Here is a 22241-nt window from a genome sequence, read left to right as displayed (position 1 = left end):
GGAAGTGCGATGTATCTCGGTTCTGCTTTCGGTTTATTCGTCTTTCCCCTTTGAAACGAAGAAGCGCTGGTTTTTCACGTAGCGCGTTCAGGATGAAAACACCGTCGAATTGTGCCTCTGGGGAGACGAGGTGCTTCGCGCGGTGCGTGCCTCGAATGGTATAATTCTGCGACGCTTCGACCGTAGGCATGTACACATATTATATTGGAACTAATAAAAGAAAAAGGAAAAAAAAAATGTGTCCCAGCCCGCACCGCAGGTATGTACAGTCAGGCCGGAATGAAACGCGAACAGCATATGCCGAACTTTTCGGCTTTGCAGCGAGATATTCCTTTCTGACTACATATACTTCGCTAGATCTTTTTACCAGCAACATGAGTCCGGCTAGTTTTACACTGCAGCTGAAAGTACATTGGCAAAATACTATTTTGTTTTGTTCAGAGGCGCTGTTCGCGTTTCATTCGAGCCTGACTGCACGAGCCTGACTGGAGCTCGCTCTACGCTTTGCTGTTCGGTGACGAAGCTCGTCTGAAAATAATCCGAGTGTTGGGACCGCATCGTCCACCGTCGCATATTGTCAGCCAGTTGAAACAAGTGGCTCAAGGTTACGCATACTACAAGCGGCCCTTTTTACCTGTACTTTTGCACACCGCCCTTGGTTGCGTCAGGGGGCTCTCCTTGATCTCATCAGGGACACGCTGCTGTCTTTGCAGGCAGGGGCCGTCTTTCTCTTCGGGCCACGCCAAACGCAGCGTGCGTGCTGATTGTTCGGCCCCTCCGCCGCTTCTTCTACTATTGTGTTCCCACCGGAGGATGCTGTCACCGCATCCTCCTCTTCTGAGCCGTCGTCTCGTAAACAGGTGCTCTACGCATCTTCTTTTGTTAGCGCCATTGAGCGCTTCGACTGGTCGGCACCGCCCACGGGGCCAAAGCGCATCGCTCGCCATGCCAGCCAGCGTCCGCTCGCGCTGCACCAGCAGTGCCTCTCGAGCTGCCGCAGCCGCCGTTGTCACCAGGGCCGGCCGCGATTGCTCAACGAGGCGGCGGCTGCTGCCGCCAAGGGCCTTTCACTGGCGTCGGCCACCACCTCCGCCGGCTCTCCTCCAGCGCTGGTGGTGCCGCCGGAGAGGATGGAGACTCACCCTCATCCTCGCAGGACACTCTCCTCCTCCTCCGTCCTTTCCTCCTTTTCGTCCTTCTCCTCCTCTCGCTGCTCCCGCGTAACGCTGTGGCAGCTGTGTGCGTGCGTGCGACGCGTGCTTGCGCGCCTCTCTTCGATTTCCCGCGGGTGCAACGGGGGCCAGGAGGGCGGAGGGGGTGGCGGTGAAGGTGGCGCGTCGAGGGGGAAAGCCTTAATTCCTCCGCTCGAAGGCACGCCAGCGTCGCTTAGCGTAACGCGGACCTCGCAGCAGCCGCCGCCGCTTTCAGACCACGACACCCGTCGCGCGCTCAGAACGTTCAGAGCAGTCGCGCGCGCCGCGACTCTGCAATCTCTCTCGCCTCGTGAAGAAGAGACACGCTCCGGGTCGAACTCGCCGCATCAGAGCAGCGCTGGGAGTCCTCCGCATCGGCTTCGCCGCCGTGCATCTGCCCGTTCCCTGCCCCCAGTTTTGCTGCTGCTGCTGTTGTTACTGTTTCTGCTGAAGTGATTGGAGTGGGCGGAACCCGACTTTGTGCGCGTGTGTGCCTCGTACAGTCCATCCCTGCGCGGACTTTGTGTCGCGTGGTGGATACCGGTGCTCTCTTTGTACGCGACCGACTGTCGCCGTGATTTCGCGTCGCCGCTGCCTCGGGAGCAGCAGCGCGAGCCGGTTCTGCGTCTTGTTATTCCCTTTCACTTTTCTTTTGGTCCTCGCGAGTGGTGTGTGTGTGTGCGAGCGTGCTCGTGCTTGCGAGTGAACTGAATCTCGGAGGAATCCCGTCGAGCACTGCAGGGACTCGTAGGAATACCACTGTCTCACCGGGTCTCGTCGAAGCTGTCGCCGCCGCGGCGAAACGGCAGCCATGTCGCTACGTTTACCGAGGTTAGAGATTTTGCTTCTTTCTATTTCTTTTCTCCCCTATTTATCTTTTTTTTCTTCATATTTGGCATGCGTTAAGGCTGTTGTAAACAGGCCCCGTTAAAGCAGGGGTCGAACTCTGTTACTATCTGTAAAGACAAATTTGCTTGGTTGATTCAATGAAATGTGTCTACTTTCTGTGAAACTCGTATACAATTGCCTGAGAACAGGTCGAATATTAAACCTGTTTTTCTCTTCGCGTTCTGTAGATTGTTTGTGTGCATGCTTCGTGTGGCACAGCATACGTCTATTAAGATGCCGTCAGCAGAATGTTACGATGTCATATCAGCTGCAGTTTACACTTTATGAAACAGAAAACCACGTTTCTTCTTTTCGGTTTTACCTTTCATTAGGTACAGTACAATAAAAGTCAACACCTGTTTGCTGCATCTTAAATGTCTCACGAAAGCGCTTTGGGTTTACTTGACTGATAGAAACCAGACGCGTCCACCAGCATACATGCTTTTTCGACTCGACATTGGTCTTGAGTTCGTTTGTAAAATTGAGTGATATTAATATACCTAGTCAGCAGCGATCAATCATGTAGCTTTTTATTCTGATATATTGGCGTGGATAAAAGGTTGGACAGGAAAGGACTCGTGCATTTAATTGTTACTCCATGTCACGTCGATAAAAAAATAAATGACCTGGTGTCACATACTTTTATGTTTAATAAGTTTTCCAAATTCCAGAGACTCTCAAAATATTCCCAGCTTCGCGAATGGCTCGGTCAAACAAGGCGCTTGGTGTACAACAGATATGACAAAATTCGATGTTTTTTTTTTCGTTTCTTACTTTGCGATAGGAACCCCGTAAAAGAAAGAAAAAGCTTGAAACATAACCTCTAAAGAACGGATATATAGCCGGGCGAATTGATTTTCAGTCATAAGCGCAACCAGACAAAGTACGAATAAAAAGGGGGAGCCAACAGCTGCTGTTGTCTCCTTTCTTCCTTCGTTCTTTATCTGGCTGCATTATGTATACTGCTCATTATTAAATAGATTCCTTGTCGTGACGCTATAGACGCCGCTGTCAAGTGTTGGGCCTTGTCTGGCGCGAAACGTTATCCAACAACATTTTGCTGCGTTATTTTGCGATGAACACATACCTTTCTGTCCAACATTGCTCTTAGGTGAAAGCAGTCTTGTTGATTTGTCCTGTGGTTTTAGGTTTTTTCAAGAAAGCAAAATGTTCTAAAAAAATTAAGTATAGATTGGATTTTTTTTTAAATAAATAAACAGACTTCTGACCTCGTTCTTGACGCATGATAGCCTCAGTCGCTTATGTGCCATAAAACCCAACACAACACTTATCCTACTACTACGAAGCGAAACTGCTCAGATCTAACGCATGTTCCATCGTGGCACGCTTGTTTGTCGGCCTTCCTCTCAGCTGTGTTTGTTTTCTCCATCACCGCCACAAAACGCGTGATGAATCGCGCGAGCGCTGAAAACTGCCTTTTCGTGCTGCGATCAATCATTTAGTCTGAACAGGCCAGTGGTAACGCCTTTTTCGTGACCGCCTACTTGGCAAAGCATCGCGCGCCGTTAGCTGGAGTCGTTCGTAGTTCTCTGCATATATACCTCCTTCTCCCCTGCTGGCGCGCGTACAGCAATATGGGGACCCCTGTGTTCGCGCTTGCCGCAAGTCTTCACACACTCGTCAAGCTAGGTTCGAAGGAATTTAGTCGTTGTCATTTAGGTCCTCGCCTACATAAGCAAAAGTATAACAACAAAGGGGGGAAGTTGTAGGGTGGGCTTCCTGACAGCGCACTGTTCTCGGTGATTAGCGTCAGCTCACTACGCCTACGTTAGCGAGTATTTTTAGTCTCGTTCTCGATAGCTAATGAGGCGGTTAAAGAAGAAAAAGAAGGAAACAAGGCGTGTGTAATCACTCTGCCGTTACCGGAGCTTGCTCTTTTGATTTAGTTTATCTTCTTTTTTTATGTATATTTGTTTCATTCCGTTGGTGCGGGTATGATCCTGCGTGCCCTTCCTTGTTTTGCCCCTTGTCAGGAGAGCCCTTCGCGAAGGCGAGGCTAAGCGCGTCATCGCTCGTCGGAGCTGCCCGGTCTGCCCTTCCTTGGCAACGCGAGTAATTAACCATGAAGTCCCAGCGGCCCTTTATTTAGGCACAGAAGCCTCGGTTTTTTGATCGCTCCCACTCGCGCGCGCATCGAGGCAACACTTTTGCGTCGTGTTGTCCTCTGCACTCGAAGAGGTGGCTTGGACGGCGAGGTGCGTTCATTCAACGCCGGTTCCCACCAAAGTTCTCGTCAGTTAATTTGTTTTTTCAGGTGCCTCGATCTCGCTTGCTTTGCTATATCATGCTTTATCACCGAGTTTTCGTAGCGGCCACAAGACTTAAACTCTGTGAACGGCTTTGGGCGTCCGTGTGCGGGTGACTGGGCTTATGATCCGAAATTGCATTGTATCTAGTTTGGAATCGGATACAGAGCTGAACATTTTTAATTTGAAATCGCGCGCTATGCTTCATGGCAGGCAAACTTCCCCTCTCGTTTTGACATATGCATATGTTCGTGCCACTTTGTTAGTGTATGACTTAGCAGTGCTAGAATTCAGTGAGACTGAGCAGTTGGCTTGGTCAGTGCAATAACACCGGTTGCACCGTTTCAGCGCGTGCTGTGTTAACGCGCAAGACGCTGGCATGCTTCACACGGTGTTCCGTCAAACTCTCGACTGCACAAGCCGCTAACGTCTTGAGCTGTAGTCCACCTACGGTGTTTGCACTCCACGGTGCTGTACACAGTGATTATGAGTCCATTTATTCCGTTGTGTGAATTTTGAGCACTCCTTCAAGTCAATTATGTGTCGAAGGTGAACATTTAAATGCGTGCAACGCAGCAGGAATAAGGCCGATACGCATGCAAGAGCGCCCACAATGTAAAAAAAAAAGAAAAAAGATAAGGTAGAAAGTTCGATATCAGCGACACCTGCTCCATTGCGTCATTATCTGCGCTTTTGTCCCAAATGCGTGTGCATTCTGGAAACGTGATTCTGCCGCTCCATCCTTGGAGAAGCTTTCCCCTCGCCGTTTTCTCGCTTCTAACGGCACTTGCCGTCTTTCTCGAGAATAGGCCGAACAGTTGCTATGCTCGCGATCTTGATCGGAACAATAAAATAAATAGAGCAAGCAGTAGCCTGCCGTATAGACGCTGCGCCTATTTCACTTTATAGCGCAGCAGTGCTGGCGAAAACTTTCCTCGGCTCAGTGTTGCGGCGGCGGCGCGTGGAAGGCAGGGCGTTGGCGGATCACGCGTTGCGTGACCTTTGCGCGCGGATTGCATCGATAATGCCATTGGTGGTGTGGGGGGCTGAGGTGTGTGCGCCGTAGCTGGGATGTAGTATAATGCCCCCGGAGGGTTGGTTGAATTCGCGCTTGGCTTTCGCTCGTTACGCAATCGTTTCTTTTTATTATTATGACTCGGCGGTGCCTGCATAAATGATTCATCGTTGCGCGCACTGCTGACAGGTCGGAGGCCGCCGCGAGAACAATCGGGCTGTTAAAAGATTTTTTTTTTTCTTCGTTCTTCGAAACTGTCGCTTCTCGGGTTTACGGTCCTTGCAAGGGGGCGGAGGAAACGATCTGGCTTCGCCGATGGGATCTCGCGCTTCATAAGTCGCGCGCATAGTGTGCCTCTCCTGCAGGTCTTAACTCTGGCGCTTGGGAATGCATGCGAAACTTGCGCGAGGGCTCTTTCGTTTCTTACAAATAATAACAAAAATCATAACACAAAGAGAGATGATGACTAGGAGCTTGCCCGCAAGGACACCCTCTTGCGGCGGCTTTGCGCATTCGGGCAGAGCCGATGCGCAGTAGCGCTCAGTCAGGCGGAAGAGAACGTGTGCGCCGTGAGGTACTGAAAAGAAATCGTGTCGAACGCTGGGTCAGCGGAGGATTGCTGCGGAAAAGAAAAGAGAACAGCAAGCGTAAATAGTTGCCTAGTGTATTAGGCTTCATATTCTTATCCGCTGTGCGTTTGGTACCTGAAAAAAAAAAAATATTTTTTTTTCTTCGGTTTATACCGTCAATCTTACACGCGCGCCTTTGCACTGAGACGATCAGGGTTCAGAAACGTCATGGCTGTGCAGTCCGTTGATCGATCAGTCGTTGTGCAGGCTCGATCATAAAATTTCTGTACATATACAGCAATTTTATTACCGAGTTGGCTGAGCACTGCGCCTGAGGGCTCTTAAGCCCGTTGCCTTGACTGAACGGGGTACGCTTTTCTTGGGCGTCTGTGCTATGGCAGTCCTGGTACAGCTAAGAGCGGTAAAGTCGTGCGATCATGGGTATATAGCCGTCGCAGTATGCAGGTAGTTGTGGTAAAGAGCTACGAGCGTAAAGTAAGTACGCATGGCCATGCAACGCCTGAATGTTGTATTCAGGTGTTGCGCAGGACGTGGTTAACGCAACACCACTACGGAGCGGCCATGAAAAAAAAAAAACAGCTCTATACCTGTGCATTCTACCTTAGTGCTTCGATGCAGCTGACGGTATAGTTTGATCAAGTCGGGTAACTGAACTATGGAGAAACAAACCTACCGGATGTAAATATTTGTTCTTTTCTATTGTACCGTTTTGTTTTGTACCTCTGCACAGCGCATATTTTACCTGTAGTGTTTGCCACTTTTCCTGCCAGCCAGCCTTTCAAGCGATTGCAACGCTCCGCTGCCAAGCGAGCCGAAGTGGTGTCTGTCGCCTTGCTGTAAACGCAAGACCTCTTTTTGTCGCCAGCAGCTTTGTTAGCACCGACAGAATGCAGTGACGTAATCTTATCACGCCGCACGTTTCCCTCGTTAGGTCCGTACAGAGCGCTTCTTGGCCTCAACAACGATGTTTGGCCGCGGTATATACGCGCTGTCGGCGAGCTATAGCAGAAGTGAATACTGAGAATGGATAAAATAATAAAGAAATAGATAAAAAGAATAATTAGCGGGGTTGGCCACATAATGGGCGAGCGACGACGAGGACAAAAGTGGACTTATCTGGGTTCTTTCATAAACCAGGCTTATCCGTTCCCTTTCAATCCTCTGCAGCATAATTGGTGTGGCAAGCGCTTTTACCTTCATTTTTCTTTGTTCAGGGTGAGGTGACGAAATTACATCTTTAGTGCCTTTACCTGTTACGCTGTTGTTTACTACATAGCAAAAGGGATTCTGTTCATGTGGTCGCTAATCGGGAGGACATAAGCTAGGAGCAGGACGTCCTTAGGCTCGGCTAAACGAACGGGCGCTTCCGTTCGAAGCTTGCGCGAGCTGGTCTCGGACCTATAATTGCAGTTCGCGTCAAGGTTATCTCGCGTGCTTATCTCTGAAACAGAGTGATACAAATTTATTACCCTACGCGGAGGCCACACGTCCCGGCTAAGTGCGTTGTAGCGAAACAAGTGGAGAAAACCCTCTCAGTTCGTGTCTGGCTGTCCGCTCCGTTCGTGGCTGTTTTTTTTTTTTTTTTTTTTGCTGTTAATTGAAAGGAAAACCAGCCGGAGAGGAAAATGCGGGCACAAGTTGTTGATAAGTATGCGGGCAACCTGCCAGTTCGAGGTTGCGTTTAAAAACGCGCACCTGGCTCTCACATACGCAGAAAGATAGTTGACACGTTTGCCGATAGTAGGTCTCAGCGCGCGAAACTATACAGCAATGCCTTCGAACTTTCCCATTTTATTTGCTGGGGACAGAAAGCGACACAAGCGTCGGGGAAATCCAGAGGTGTTTCGAAAAGAAATATATATATATACACACACACACAGAGGTGAAAAATGCGAAGGGACGGAAGACATATTGCACCCGCCCGGTGCTCTGCGCTCTGGCATGAATCCCTCGGGTGTTTGGCAGTGGAGCTATTATGAGGAGAGAGCTCATTACAGCAACCTCGCTCGCATGCGGGTCGTTATTGGCCCCGAAGCACCCTGCTGTCAGTATAAACTTCCAGTAGATGCGTATCGACAGCCGGCGACGGTAATCCATTAGTCTTGCTGCTCTGAAGCGAAGACAAGCAAAATGATGCGTACGTCCGGCCAACGTCCTCCGCTGCGGGATGTGTGATGGGGCCCACAAGGGCAAGTTCACTGCGTCTTGCAGGGACAAGGACAGCGCCCGGTCTTTCATTTTGCAATTGGACGTACCTTGAATTTTGTTTCTTTTCGTCGCGTATAAATGTCGTCGTCTCGGCTTCGTTCCCTGCAGCGCGGACTGTCCACGAGACGATGGCGACGGCGGCTCTGTTGAAATCGAAAGGGCAAGGTTAACATCTCCATAAGCTCGCGGGGATGAGCCAACTGTGAAATTGAGTTTCGAAACGGACGACAGCGTCGCGCGGCGCAGCGCCGGGGACCGCTCGGGTGTTTCGTCGCACCTTCTGTTTGTGTTTGCGCCTCCGCTTTGGTCCCTTGACACGCGGATGACGTCACCAGTCTATTCGGTTTTTCGGTGTAGTCGAGGCTCTTTGTTAAACTGGACAGAGGTTGCACGTGTCTCGCTGCAGAAGACGAGAAGAAAGGAGCCCATAAAAGACTGCAGGAAAAAGAAAGAAAAGAGTGAGAGGTGAAAGTGAGATCCATGTGATTATAATCAGCGTTTTATAGCTACGTTGTTTTCTTATTATTTCGTTTTGTGACCCGAAAGATGGCGGTTCGATCCCGGCTACGGCGGTCGCATTTCGATGGAGTCGAAATGCTAACTTGAGGTCCGTGTACTGTGTGATGTCAGTGCACGTTAAACAACCCCAGGTGGTCAAAACTTCCGGAGCCCTTCACTACAGCGTCCCTCATAACCTGAGTCGCTTTAGGACGTTAAACCCCCGTAAACCGTTATTATTTCGCTTTCTTTTTGTTTACGCGTAAGTTTTTAGTTTAGCTTACCGCGGTCCTGTATAGACGCAAGTTTTGCGACGCCGAGGCATGTCAATACGTGCCCATTCTGGCCGTGGAAGATCCCGCGCGCTCTTTCGTGCATTTTCTTGATTTTTTTTTTACCATTCTTCACAATTTCTCTCTCTCTCTTCTTCTCTTGTGTCACCGATAGGCGTTCATAAAAAAAATCAGATACATATCTCAGGCCTAAGTAGCTTGAGCAGCGGGGCTTTCAAAATGAGTTTTTGTTAGTTTTGTTAACAAGACTCATCGCTTATCGTAATTACATTGCTTGCTGCGTAAATATCTTGCGTCAACTCTTTTTTCGCGATCATTGCCAACAGGCACCATGCCACATGACCGCCGAGTCGCCTGAACTATCCACACAATATACAACCTATTCATGCAGGCCGCCACTTAAGTATTGCGCCATCTCTCTAACAGGTGCCAACCGCAAATCTCTGGAGCACGTTCTCCATTCCCGTGTCGTGACCTTTGGAAGAGGTGAAAAATACGTGTCGGCACATGTTCAACGAGGGCTACTGGAGCGGCGACCGCCTTGGTGGCTTTGATGACGACTTATAGTGTACCTGCGAAGGTTCATCGTGAATTCTGCGGACGCCTCGTCGCGTTAAATGTAAACTTCGCTTCTATTGTACTTATCGCAGCAGCGGACGGCAGCTAGGCACTTATATTGCATAGCGTTTCGTTTTGATCGTATTTGAACGACTGTAGAGAACCGTGTGGTGAACGGCGCAGTTATTTCTGTGTTCTCGTAATTACGTGGGAGCGCAGTGATTAATTCACAGAGAAGTGCGCAGGAGACTCCGTGCACTGCTAGGAAAATTAATTTCTAATTCTCTAGTAATGAAAATCGGACACGATCACTAACTTTCAGTTTCGAGAATCAAGGAAAATGGCTCTTTATTTTACTTGCTTGTTACTCTTAGGGCCCGAAGGCATTGCAGAAGGTGGGGGACATTACGAAGTTTTTTTTTTTTTCGGTGAAAAAGCAGGCTAAAATATAATCAGAGAGAGAAGTATAGCGGCTGGTGCCAGGGAACAATAACAAGAACTAGAGGAAACATCACAGAAAACTGAAGATACTTTATAAAAAGAGATTGAATGCGACAGTCTGAAGAGCACTGCTGTACGTAGGTAGTGTCTACAATATGTCTTGGAAGATGGCCGCAACTTGCAAAAAGCTTTTTTTTTTTTGCTTGTTTCTTTTCCCGTTCGCCCCCACGTACATATGTGTCATACACACGTGCCTAGACACTGCCGCACGTCTGGAAGAGGCAATGGCGGGCTCCATGAAGGAAAGGAAGCCGCGGAGCTAATGAGGAGACTAAATTTGAAGGACGCTCGCGATGCGACTCCAGAGCACCGCTGATGAAATTTGGCGCTCGTGTGTTGCAGGCTACTTCTCGTCTACAGCGTTCGTATCTTTGGCACTCAACTTTTCTTTTTCGTGCAAACATTACGCCTTTAAACTTTGTTGCGAAGCGGCTTTACACATTCGCTTTCACAGATATTTGGCGGTGCCCACCCGTCACGGTGGCCCGATGGCGAATATGTTCTAGGCAGCGATTAATCCAAGGAGCTTATGTTAGGATTGTTATCGTGTACGAATCTTGTGCTGTTGCCTCACGAACCGATGTGCAACAAATAAATTCCTGGACGAGTCACGTGTTTTTCGCCTGTCTGGAGAGAGAGAGAGAGAAATAACATTTATTGACACCCGTCAAAAGGTTTACCCGGATCCGAGTCGCAGCTCGGTCCCAGCCATGTCCTCCCCCTTAACCGTCGACCGGAATCTCCTAGATCTCGGCAGCGGCCAGGGCGAGACGGATGACAGTGCGTTGTTATTTTTCGTCCTCTTTCAGAAGCAGTGCCTCCCAGGACTCAGCAGTTCTGTAAGGCTCTCCAAAGCTAGGACATGTCCATATCATATGGACCATGTCCGCTATGCCCTCGCAACGCTTGCACCTGGGGCTGAAAATCTCCGGGTGCCACTTACTATAGAGCTGCTGGTTCGGGAAAACTCCAGTTTGAAGCTTGCGCCACACGACCTCTTCGCTTTTAGTGAGTTGTCTATTCGGTTTTGGAAATGTCGCTCTGCCTAATTTGTAATGATTTAGAATTTCTTGGTATGTATTAAGAATCTCATCGAACCGTAGGGGCTCTTCATCTCGCGAGGGGGATGGGGTTGCGTATGAGACGCCCCTGGGATCCCGGAAGGTAGCTAATTCTCGGGCCAGTGTGTGCGCTTTCTCGTTCCCCCTCAACCCCTGGTGCGCCGGTGTCCAAATGAGCGCGACCTGTTCTGCCGGTGGTGGGGCACCGGCCAGCACTCGTGCTGCTACAGCTGAAATGCAGCCCGCCTCAAAGTTTCTGATCGCTGACTTTGAGTCACTGACAATAATTTTGACCTGTTTTTGAGTTAGAGCCAGCGCAATGGCCAGCTCTTCCGCCTCCATTGCGGTCGAGTTTCGGGTGCTGCTGCACGCTACCGGGCCCTCGTTTTCCCTGGTTGTTACCGAAACGCGCCCCGTACCGTCCGCGCATTCTGCGGCATCTGTATTCAAGACGTCCTGTCTGCCATCAAATCGGGCTTGCAAAGCTACTGCTCTATCCCTCCTCCGGCTCTCGTGGTAGATGGGATGCATGTTTTTTGGGAGTGGAGGTATCTTTAATTTGTCTCTAACCTGTGTAGGAACCTTTTCAGTACGTCTGGAGCATGCTCGTGGCTCATGCCCTAGCTTCTCCAGAATGGTGCGACCGGTACGGCTGCGCAACAGTCTCTGGTATTGCGAGGTTGTTGCAGCCTCAATGAGCTCTTCGAGGGTATTGGAAACACCCAGTCTCATAATCCTGTTCGTCGATGTATTGGGTGGTAAACCTAGTGCCGTTTTTATCCCTTTACGAATGAGAATGTCGAGTTTGTCTTTTTCTGCCTTGTGAAGCCGCAGATATGGCGCCACGTAGACTATCCTACTGATTACGAAAGATTGGACTAGCCTGAGGAGGTTAGCTTCTTTCATGCCTGCATGTTTGTTTGCAATCCGTTTCAGGAGTCTACAAGTTTGACTTGTGCTGGCCTCTAGCCTCTGAATAGTTTCCGAGTTCCTGCCGTTGGCCTGAATTCGTAGTCCAAGAACTCTAATGCTTGCCACCGTTGGTATAATGTTACCGTTGACCCTGAGTGTGATTCCCGGGTTATATGGTCCGTCTTGCTTTATTTAGGCTGCCGTCTGCGTGGTGATGTTTACAAAGAAGCCAGTTGGAGAAGCAGTTGAAAACAAAGAAACCTCAGGCAGTACAGTTTGCCTTCCCACCTCGCCAAGTAGCATATCCCCCCCCCCCCCCTTCCGCCCTTTCCGAACCTGTAGGTCTGGATCTGCCTATGAATCTGGTGCTGAGAGCCAGGTCGTAGATTCGATTCCATGCTGCCGCGTTTAGGTTGAAATGAAATCAAATAACAATTCAGTGACGTTTCTTTCGATAGACCCTATATGAAAAACGCCGACCTGCCTCATAACTCCGTTCAGTAGGTTCACCATCATCATGGTCAACTTAACTACGCCCACTGCATGACAAAGGCCTCTGCCATATCCCTCCAATTAATCATGCGGATTTAATTACTGGCACGCGAAACTGCTTTATATATAATGTGTATGTATTTCAAACTCTTAAACCCGGATCTACCTTGCGAAGTATTTTTCGCCCATGCTTACGGAGCATCTTTCACGATTCGCTTGAGTGCGTTTTGCGACATCTTCCGGGCGCAGCTTGTTACACGTCCCGCGCTTTCTCCTGTCTCGTCTCACGCGCGCGGAATCGTCCGCATTCCCGCACATGTCGCCCCTTATTCGCAGCTATGCGTCCGGGCTCGACGAGCTTTTTCCGCACTGCTTCTCATGCGCCGTTTAGCGTCCGCTCGACAAGCGTGGCTCTTCTAAAATTAAGCGCCCCGCGACGTCGATCGGCAGCGTGGCGCAGCAGCTGTTGCGTCAGCGCGGTGCTAATCCGGCCTGGCGTCGAGCCCGGCCGGCTTCGTGATTCGCCGTTGTCGTTCGAGTGTGTTTGATACACGAGGGGAAGCATGCCAACGCGTGGCGTACCGGGGGGCTCCGGGGGCAAAGGTCAAAGCGAGATAGTTGTATATGTACAGACTTAAATGATGCATCATTCTGTTTAAGTATGCGCTAGGTTTCTTGCTCGTGGACTCGCCGCGGCTAATATCTAGCTCTCGCTTTCTTTATTTGTATGTTCTTTTTTTTTTTTACAGAGGTAGCAATAAATGAGACCCTTTCCCCGCTGAAAGCTAATGCCGTCGGCGTAGTTGAACAAAAAGTTGAACTGGCGTTCGCGTATTGTGACACGACTTTCAGCGTGAGCTTATCTGGAAAAGAGGGAGGTTGAAGAGATCGTGTTACAAGAGAACGCGTTCGAAAGTACCATTGATTTTTAAAGGGTCGCATGACCTTTTAATGCGAATACAGGCTCACGTGACCTTGTTATGGGATCACTTCATTTCACGACGACGAAGACATCTCCGGCGAAATGGTGTGGGGGATGTGGCTTCAAGGTCAACGGGTATGGCCGTTACTCTGCCGCTGGTCGCGTGACGTTGACGTCATTTCGTGACAAAGACGCTATCTCTGCACAAAGCAGGCATTTAACAGCTGACGCTTTCAAGCTCCCGCGTTCACGTATCCCCTCTTTTGCCGCCTCGTGGGCGAAGTTCAGGTGTCCACCGTGGCTGAGACTTTTACTGTGCCTTTCCTTTTCTCACTACCTCCAGCCTCACCTCAACCCTTCCTCCCTCTTTCTTTTCCGCCGAGGTCACCAGTTGGTTACTGAGAATCGCTGTCCAGGCGGGCCCGGAAGCGGCCGTTCTTGACCATGTGCCATTCGTAGTAATGCGCATCTTAGAGGGACTAATGTATGTGCCTGTTCTGATAGGATGTCAACTGGGATGTCCCAGCCGTGTGACTGTTGTCACCTCGTTGCCCCAGAAGCGAGTGAAAAGTCTGAAAAATTATCTTTTGTTTGTTTGTTTTTGTCTTCGCGATGCGGATGATCTTTTGCCACCGTTTCTCTAGTCGTTCTTTTTCTTTTCGGCGCGCACCTCTGAATTGCGCCAAAATGTACTTCTAACGCATTCGAGGAACAGCACAAGCTCTCCGCTCAGCGCCCGTGTCTCCGTTCTGATGTCATATTGAGAAACACAAGTGTGCTGGGCAAGTGGTGGTGTAACGAGGAAACGGAAAGGCCCCCGCCAGAGCGCGCTGGTGCCCCTGTTTTGCGACACGGCGTGCGTGACCGCGGCCCTGTTTGCGAGCTCGCGTGCGCGTTGATTTCCTCAGCAGGGCCTGCATCCGCCCTCGTCCAAGCGTCAGATGGTCGTTGACGGTTCGAACATCGGGATCCGCTCCGCTCAGCGCCTCGATGCTGTCGTGCCGACAGTCACTGGCTGACGACGGGCGAGCGGTGACCTTGGCCCGTAGCTAGTGGGAGACCTGGCTTGGGCCCACCAGCTAAGTACCGGCGACACCTGTTAGTACCGGTTCTAATTCAGTACATTCACAACTTGCTATATAGGAGAGGAGTTGTATGAATATTCAAAACGCGCAGAGCTATAAACTTATCAGTGCTCAATACATCGAAATTTCCCGAATAGTTCAGCTCGAATGATGTGATTTGGTTTGGTTTGTGAGGTTCAACGTCCCAAAGCGACTCAGGCTATGAGGGACGCCATTGTGAAGGGATTCAGAAATTTCGACCACCTGGGGTTCTTTAACGTGCACTGACATCGCACAGAACACGGGCCTCCAGAATTTCGCCTCCACAGAAATTCGACCGCCGCGGCCGGCACCGAACCCGCGTCTTTCGAGTCAGCAGCCAAGCGCCGTAACCATTGAGCCACCGCGGCGGACTCAACTCGAATGTATTAAGAACAAGATTCCAGATTCACAGCAATCGTCACCCGACGATAGCGAACAGCAATAACTTTCAATTGCCTCTGTCGTTGAAATTTCGAGTCACTTTAGGGCCAAGACGCAGCCTCCAATGGGATCCTGAACGAAGGATTCCTCCAGCTGTGACCTGCTCCATTCCAACTCTACCCCGACAGAAAAAAAAGTTTTATCCTCCTCCAAACCCAAGAGGAGGGATACGACCAGATAGGAACGATCTCCTTGCAATAAAGTCTTCATTCATTCATTCATTCATTCATTCATTCATTCATTCATTCATTCATCCTCCTCATCCAGGTTCAGTATCGTGTGAATTTTCTCTCTCTCTCTCTCCGCACTCTGCAACAGCAGAGTGCGGTGTCGCCTTTCATGGACGCTGTTGCAGCAATGTTCGCACACTGCGGGCTTCCAGGGTCACATTCGATCCCAATGCGAGTAGGGGCTTATCGCGCACTTTTGTACCGTAGAAAGGAGAGGCATTACCGACCGACGCAGTTGCGCGGCGCGGGCGAATCGCGGGGCTTTTCCGCGCGGAGCCGCCGATCGCGGAGGCGTGATTCACCTCTGCGGCAGCGAACTTTTTTGTATTCGGGCCGCAGCGGCGCTATCGCATCGAACGCGTCCGTGGTGCCGCCGCCGACCGCCCTGGGTGGCGCCGTCGCAGAAAGCAATGATCGCGCCTCGGTTGGGCACGATTACGCCCGCCTGTGCTGGTAATGGTCGGGTTGAGCCGCATGGCCGTGATTCTGAGCCTTCCGTTTCCCCTTCCCACGGTCTTTGCGTTCCTGTACACGCAAGCTGTATATAACCTGCCTCCTGTAAAAGTATCAGCAGAGCTGGCAGTACAGACACACACTGCATCGATGGTGGCCGGCCGGGAATTCAGGGGCCTCGAGGTCGCAGTGTTGTGGCGCGTTCGCATTGTTCGCCACCTCGAACGTGTGTGCGCGATGTGGGGCCTGCACCGCGAGCGGACTAACGGAAATGAGTTTCTCGCACGTTGTTCGTAAACAGTGCGTTCCTATATGTGTGCATCGATTGACGCTTATGGCGTTTACCCGTTTCATTCGTACGAGCTGTACGTTGGGAAAAAAATAAAAACTCATTACGAGGCGGCGCAAAGTGTATAGATGTGCTTTGTCCCATCGAGTTGCATGGATATATAGCCTGTCCTCTGCAGCGCTCATTATTCAACCTTACGCTCCATTGCAAAACGCTGTTGAACGTGTTTGCATTCTCTGGTTCCTAGGTCGATAATGCTGGGAGCAAGTCAACACCCCAAGCACACTGAATTAAGCGGCGGCGGGCCGCCCGCTTTCATACCTACGTTTGTCGTGCAGTGGGCACCTTGCGTGCGAGTGGTATATAGAGGAGAAAGTGTTTGGAGAATCCGTCTCGCTTTGTGCGCGCTCCGCAGAGCTTCGACAGTGCGGCTGGAAGCATCGCGCCGTTGCTCGCGTGGGCGCGTTGCTCGACGTCGCGACGTGCCGTGCTTTTGCGCAAATGGCTCCTCAAAGCTCCGCACGCATGCAGCGGCTGGCACCGGAGCCCAGAGTTCTCGCGCAGCGGCTCTATACTTAGGCGCTGTTGTAAGTTTCCCGTGTCTTACATCTTTCGTGGCCCCGAGTCCTGCTTCGAGCGCCAAGTCGCTCGCGCCCTGACGCCGCCGCCTTCGCCGCGGTGTTTGCGCGGTAAAGGTTAGGGAGTTTTAGCATAGCGTTGTTGCCTATACCGCTACCGTCGGCTGCTTTCTGTGCACGTGCAGTACGTTCGTGAGCATTTCCTTGCAGGCTCGGTAACAGTAGTGGCTGTGCGGTGCCGATAAAGTGTTCCAGTGACGCGTGGTCTGCGCATGCGTGACCGCGATATAGCGGTCTTGAAGTCCGTGGTCTTGAAGTCCGCTTTGTCTCGCGTCCACGCAGCAGCTTTGACCCTGTCTCCGCGACGTCTTATAATGCGCAGGTTGGATGTATGAGGCTGCAGGGACATTGGTATTCCGCGGCAGAGATTGCACTGGATAGGCAGCGGCCGGATGAGATGCGTGCGCGTCAGGCGTGCCGCCGATACGCTGCCCCATTCAAGGTCACTGAATCGAAACTCGACTCGCTTGAGAGGCTCGCGTCTTGGCCGTTTCGTCGACGGGTGCCTGGCCAGAGGCTTTGTATGCAGGGGTGCACGATGATGCCCGCGTCCTTCGCCTGTGACGAGACTGCGTATACCGGCGGCAATGTCGTTTCACAACGAAACGAAATAGTCGATTCCGGCGTTCCATAAAGATTTTATAGCGGAGGTGGAGGTATGCTCAGACTAGCTACGCCTCTGTGACTCGTCCTTGAAGCCTTCGGGAGCCCGTTGTTGAGGCTTTAGTGGGAGTTAACTAAATGCATTAGTTTCCACGGCATGGCTGGATAAAGAACCGACTAGAGAAGTGAGAATGCATGTTCCACCTGTTATTTCTTATTTGTTTAGTAATGTACAGGAGAAAAAGAGATCTTTACAGCGAAAGCTTTTATAATTACTGTACAGCCATTAAGCCCTGCATCCTGAATCCTAATTACTTAGTAAATTAACTTGATCGGTGGCTGCTAAATGCCAGGGTTGGCAGGTGGCAAAGTGGAGCGAGTGAAATCCCCCTCTAAACGTTTACGGGAGATGTAGGAGGGTTGGGTTATTATAAATGGCTAAACCAAAGCTATAACAGCCTTCGCTTATTAGTGCGCTGAGCCTGTAAGTTTATAGATACACAAGTTTTTTTTTTTTTTTTTGGGGGGGGGGGGAAGGGGAGAAATGGGAGAGAGAGAGAGATAGAGATAGAGAAGTGCACGTGCATACCACTCTCGGTCGTCCAGAAGCGAGGGACTCAGTCAGGCTAAGCAAACCCGCAACCCGCAACATTTGATTTGCGGACACGTCGCTACAGGGCGTCCTCTATCGGCTGGCGGTGTTGCTATAGCTCACGAGTGGGAGACATTCGAGGCATTTAATTTCTGCCCTGTTTCCAGTGATCGCCGGTGCGGAAAAAGTATGTGTTCTAAAACCGGCATCGGTGCGGTTCTTGTGTGCCTAGAGCAGCACTCGATCCGCGTGAGCTGACGTACCGCCCTCAGCACCGCACACTGCCCATTCTAGTTTCTCACATTTTTTCTCGCATTTATTATACGTTTTCAAGTAAGGTCTAATCGATGACGAAGCCGCAATATCGAATTCAGAGCCCCTTCTCTTTTACGGCTCGAGTATCCCAGAATATTTGTTGCAAAATATATTTTGTTTATTTTTTCGGAATAATCTTTCTCTAACTTTGTTTTTTTCGGGAAACATTCGATCGCCTACTGCTTCACGCAGAGTATACCGAGCAGTCTTCGGTCTGGAAATTTCTCAGTATCTTTTTTTTCCCCGGTACTGGTTTTCCGGAATCCATTTTCCGAGCCCTCCTAAAATAGCAGCTGACTACAGGTGGCTTCTAACGAACGAGTCTGTGCCTCTCTCTCTCTCACTTGAAGCGAAGGACGACTGCTCGCGAGAGGAGCTTTAGCCTTTGCTCGGAGTAATCAAAGTTTCGTCGGCAAGGTGATTGCTTCAGGTCACTATTAATTTTCTTTTTTACTTCATGTTTCTCGCCTGATAGCAAAGCGAACCGGTGTTTTTTCTTATCCTTTTTTGGCTCCGATTTCGCCAGACGTTATTGGATTTGAAGAAAGCTCTAATCCAGGAGATTTATTTGTCTTTCGGGCGCTCGATGAAACCATCACTTCTTTTGTAAGGTCGGTCGGTCGGTCGGTCGGTCGGTCGGTCGGTCGGTCGGTCGGTCGGTCGGTCGGTCGGTCGGTCGGTCGGTCGGTCGGTCGGTCGGTCGGTGGTGGTGGTGGTGAAAACATTTATTAAGAAAGGACAGGAGGTATGCTTGGATCAGCCCGTAAGGGACCGATCCTTACAAACACTAGGTGGAGGTCCCTAGTATGGGACCCCAGTGGCGGTGGCCGCCGCCCGGGCGCGCCCGACTAAGGCTTGTTGGGCCTGTAAGTCGTGGCAGCCGAGCAGGGTCGCCTCCCAGTCCTCCCGGGTTGGGTTGGGGATGGGGGGAATAGCCGGGTTGGAGGGGCAGGCCCACACCATGTGATAGGTGTCAGAAGACACCGCACTACAGTGCGGGCAGCTGCCGTTACAGGAGGGGTCAAAATGCTTTAGTGCTGCCGGGCACAGTAATGTATTGGTGAGAAGGCGGAGAAGGAGCCGCTCATCCGCCTTCTTGAGGCCTTTACATGGGCTTGGGTAAAGGCGATGACTGTTTTGATAGTAGGCTGTAATTTCTTTGAATGTATACACCGGATTAAAATCGGGTTCCTGATCGGGTGGGGAGGAGAAAACAGCCCGGTGAGAGAGCGCGCGGGCGGCTGCGTCTGCTGCCTCGTTTCCTGCCAACCCCTGATGAGCAGGGGCCCATATAATGTAACGGTGTGCGGGGTCCGTATCCCGTATGCAATTTTGGTATATTCGATAGGCTAGGAAGGGAGTGCAGCCTTGTTCGACGTTCCGACAGGCCCCTCGCGAGTCGGTGATTATGTATTTTGAATCGGAATGTGAGGCCGCGAGAGCAATCGCGACCTCTTCTGCTTGTGTTGCACTTCTGGCTCTGAAGGTGAGGCCGTTAACTGTGTTGCTGTTGTGAACTACCGCGGCCGTGTACCATCCCCCGTGGTGAGGACCGGAGGCGTCCACGTAGTATACACCTGTTTTGTTGCCATAATGTCGGGCTAGCGCTTCCGCTCGTGCCAGGCGCCGACCATTATGGTCTTCGTGTGACATGTTTGCTGGAAGAGGCCGCACGTGGAGGGCACGTCTCCACAGTTCTGGGATGCGAAACCTGTCTTCCATTGGAGGGGTGTGTTGGATATGGAGTCGAGCAAGAAGGCGGCGACCCGACTCCGTTAGCGACAAGCGCGTGTACTGGTTTGTAAGGTGCGCCTCCCGGAGCTCCCGGAAAGTATTCACCACCCCAAGAGCCATAAGCCGGCTGTTTGAAGTAGTGATGGGGAGGTCAAGGGCACGCTTAATAATTTTGCGAAGGATGGCCTCAAGCGCATCCTCCTCTTGTTTCCGTAGGTGGAGATAAGGAGTCGAATAGAGAATTCGACTGGTTACAAAGGCGTTTGCCAGCCGCAAGGCATCCTTACTTCGTAACCCCCCGCGTTTGTTGGAAACCCGGCGGACCATACGGCCCACCTGGTCCCCCACCTTTCGGAGTTTGGCCAATGTAGTGTCTGGCCGTCTGTGTTTGTGGATGTAGAGTCCTAGTACCCGTATCGGTCGGTCGGTCGGTCGGTCGGTCGGTCGGTCGGTCGGTCGGTCGGTCGGTCGGTCGGTCGGTCGGTCGGTCGGTCGGTCGGTCGGTCGGTCGGTCGGTCGGTCGGTCGGTCGGTCGGTCGGTCGGTCGGTCGGTCGGTCGGTCGGTCGGTCGGTCGGTCGGTCGGTCGGTCGGTCGTGTCGGTCGGTCCGGTCGGTCGGTCGGTCGGTCGGTCGGTCGGTCGGTCGGATCGGTCGGTCGGTCGGTCGGTCGGTCGGTCGGTTCGGTCGGTCGGTCGGTCGGTCGGTCGGTCGGTCGGTCGGTCGGTCGGTCGGATCGGTCGGTCGGTCGGTCGGCGTCGGTCTCGGTCGGTCGGTCGGTCGGTCGGGTCGGTTCGGTCGGCTCGGTCGGTCGTCGGGTCGGTTCGGTCGGTCGGTCGGTGTCGGGCTCGGTCGGTCGGTCGGTCGGGTCGGTCGGCTCGGTCGGTCGGTCGGTCGGTCGGTCGGTCGGTCGGTCGGTCGGTCGGGTCGGTCGGTCGGCTCGGCTCGGCTCGGTCGGTCGGTCGGTCGGTCGGTTCGGTCGGTCGGTCGGTCGGTCGGTCGGCTCGGTCGGTCGGTCGGTCGGTCGGTCGGGTCGGTCGGTCGGTCGGTCGGTCGGCGTCGGTCGGTCGGTCGGTCGGTCGGGTCGGTCGGTCGGTCGGTCGTCGGTCGGTCGGTTCGGTCGGTCGGTCGGTCGGTCGGTCGGTCGGTCGGTCGGTCGGTCTCGGTCGGTCGGTCGGTCGGTCGCGTCGGTCGTCGGTCGGTCGGTCGGTCGGTCGGTCGGTCGGTCGGTCGGTCGGTCGATCGGTCGGTCGGTCGGTCGGTCGGTCGGTCGGTCGTCGGTCGTCGGGACGGTCGGTCGGTCGGTCGGTCGGTCGGTCGGTCGGTCGGTCGGTCGGTCGGCTCGGTCGGTCGGTCGGTCGGTCGGTCGGTCGTCGGCTCGGTCGGTCGGCTCGGTCGGTCGGTCGGTCGGTCGGTCGGGTCGGTCGGTCGGTCGGTCGGTCGGTCGGTCGGCTCGGTCGGTCGGGTCGGTCGGTCGTCGGTCGGTCGGTCGGTCGGTCGGTCGGATCGGTCGTCGGTCGGTCGGTCGGTCGGTCGGTCGGTCGGTCGGTCGTCGGTCGGTCGGTCGGTCGGTCGGTCGGTCGGTCGGTCGGTCGGTCGGTCGGTCGGCTCGGTCGGTCGGTCGGGTCGGTCGGTCGGTCGGTCGGTCGGTCGGGTCGGTCGGTCGGTCGGTCGGTCGGTTCGGGTCGGTCGGCGGTCGGGTCGGCTCGGTCGGGGTCGGTCGGATCGTCGGTCGGTCGGTCGGATCGGTCGGCTCGGTCGGCTCGGTCGGGTCGGTCGGGTCGGATCGGTCGGTCGGTCGGGTCGGTCGGGTCGGTCGGTCGGGTCGGTCGGGTCGGTCGGTCGGTCGGTCGGTCGGTCGGTCGGGTCGGTCGGTCGGGTCGGTCGGTCGGCTCGGTCGGTCGGTCGGTCGGTCGGTCGGTCGGTCGGTCGGTCGGTCGGGTCGGTTCGGGTCGGTCGGATCGGTCGGTCGGTCGGTCGGTCGGTCGGGTCGGCTCGGTCGGATCGGTCGGCGTCGGTCGGTCGGTCGGTCGGTCGGTCGGTCGGTCGGTTCGGTCGGTCGGTCGGATTCGGTCGGTCGGTCGGTCGGTCGGTCGGGTTCGGTCGGGTCGGTCGGTCGGTCGGTCGGTCGGTCGGCGTCGGTCGGGTCGGTCGGTCGGTCGGTCGGTCGGCTCGGTCGGTCGGGTCGGGTCGGTCGGGTCGGTCGGGTCGGTCGGTCGGGGTCGGTCGGTCGGTCGGGTCGGTCGGTCGGTCGGTCGGTCGGTCGGTCGGTCGGTCGGTCGGTCGGTTCGGTCGGTCGGTCGGTCGGTCGGGTCGGCTCGGTCGGTCGGTCGGTCGGATCGGTCGGTCGGTCGGTCGGTCGGTCGGTCGGTCGGTCGGTCGGTCGGTCGGTCGGTCGGGTCGTCGTCGGTCGGTCGGTCGGTCGGTCGGTCGGTCGGTCGGTCG

General features: G+C 53.1%; 1 protein-coding gene across 2 annotated transcripts in view; it reads left to right on the top strand.

Moving 5' to 3' along the window:
• Positions 1–22241, top strand: part of Ndae1 (Na[+]-driven anion exchanger 1) — a 207260-nt gene that overhangs the window by 34481 nt on the left and 150538 nt on the right. The window contains exon 1 of one of the 2 annotated variants that reach the window (XM_089543777.1): positions 1392–2024. The exons of the other annotated variant lie outside the window; for it this stretch is intronic. Coding sequence (XP_089399903.1) covers positions 2005–2024 — 20 coding nt within the window. The 5' untranslated portion in view covers positions 1392–2004. Of the gene's footprint in view, positions 1–1391; positions 2025–22241 lie in introns of those variants that run through there. 2 annotated transcript variants of the gene reach the window in all.

The sequence above is a fragment of the Amblyomma mixtum genome, chromosome 5 (assembly GCF_055824585.1).
Source record: "Amblyomma mixtum isolate Tamu chromosome 5, ASM5582458v1, whole genome shotgun sequence".
NCBI classification, from domain to species: domain Eukaryota; kingdom Metazoa; phylum Arthropoda; class Arachnida; order Ixodida; family Ixodidae; genus Amblyomma; species Amblyomma mixtum.
This window is presented reverse-complemented; position numbering and strand designations above follow the sequence as displayed.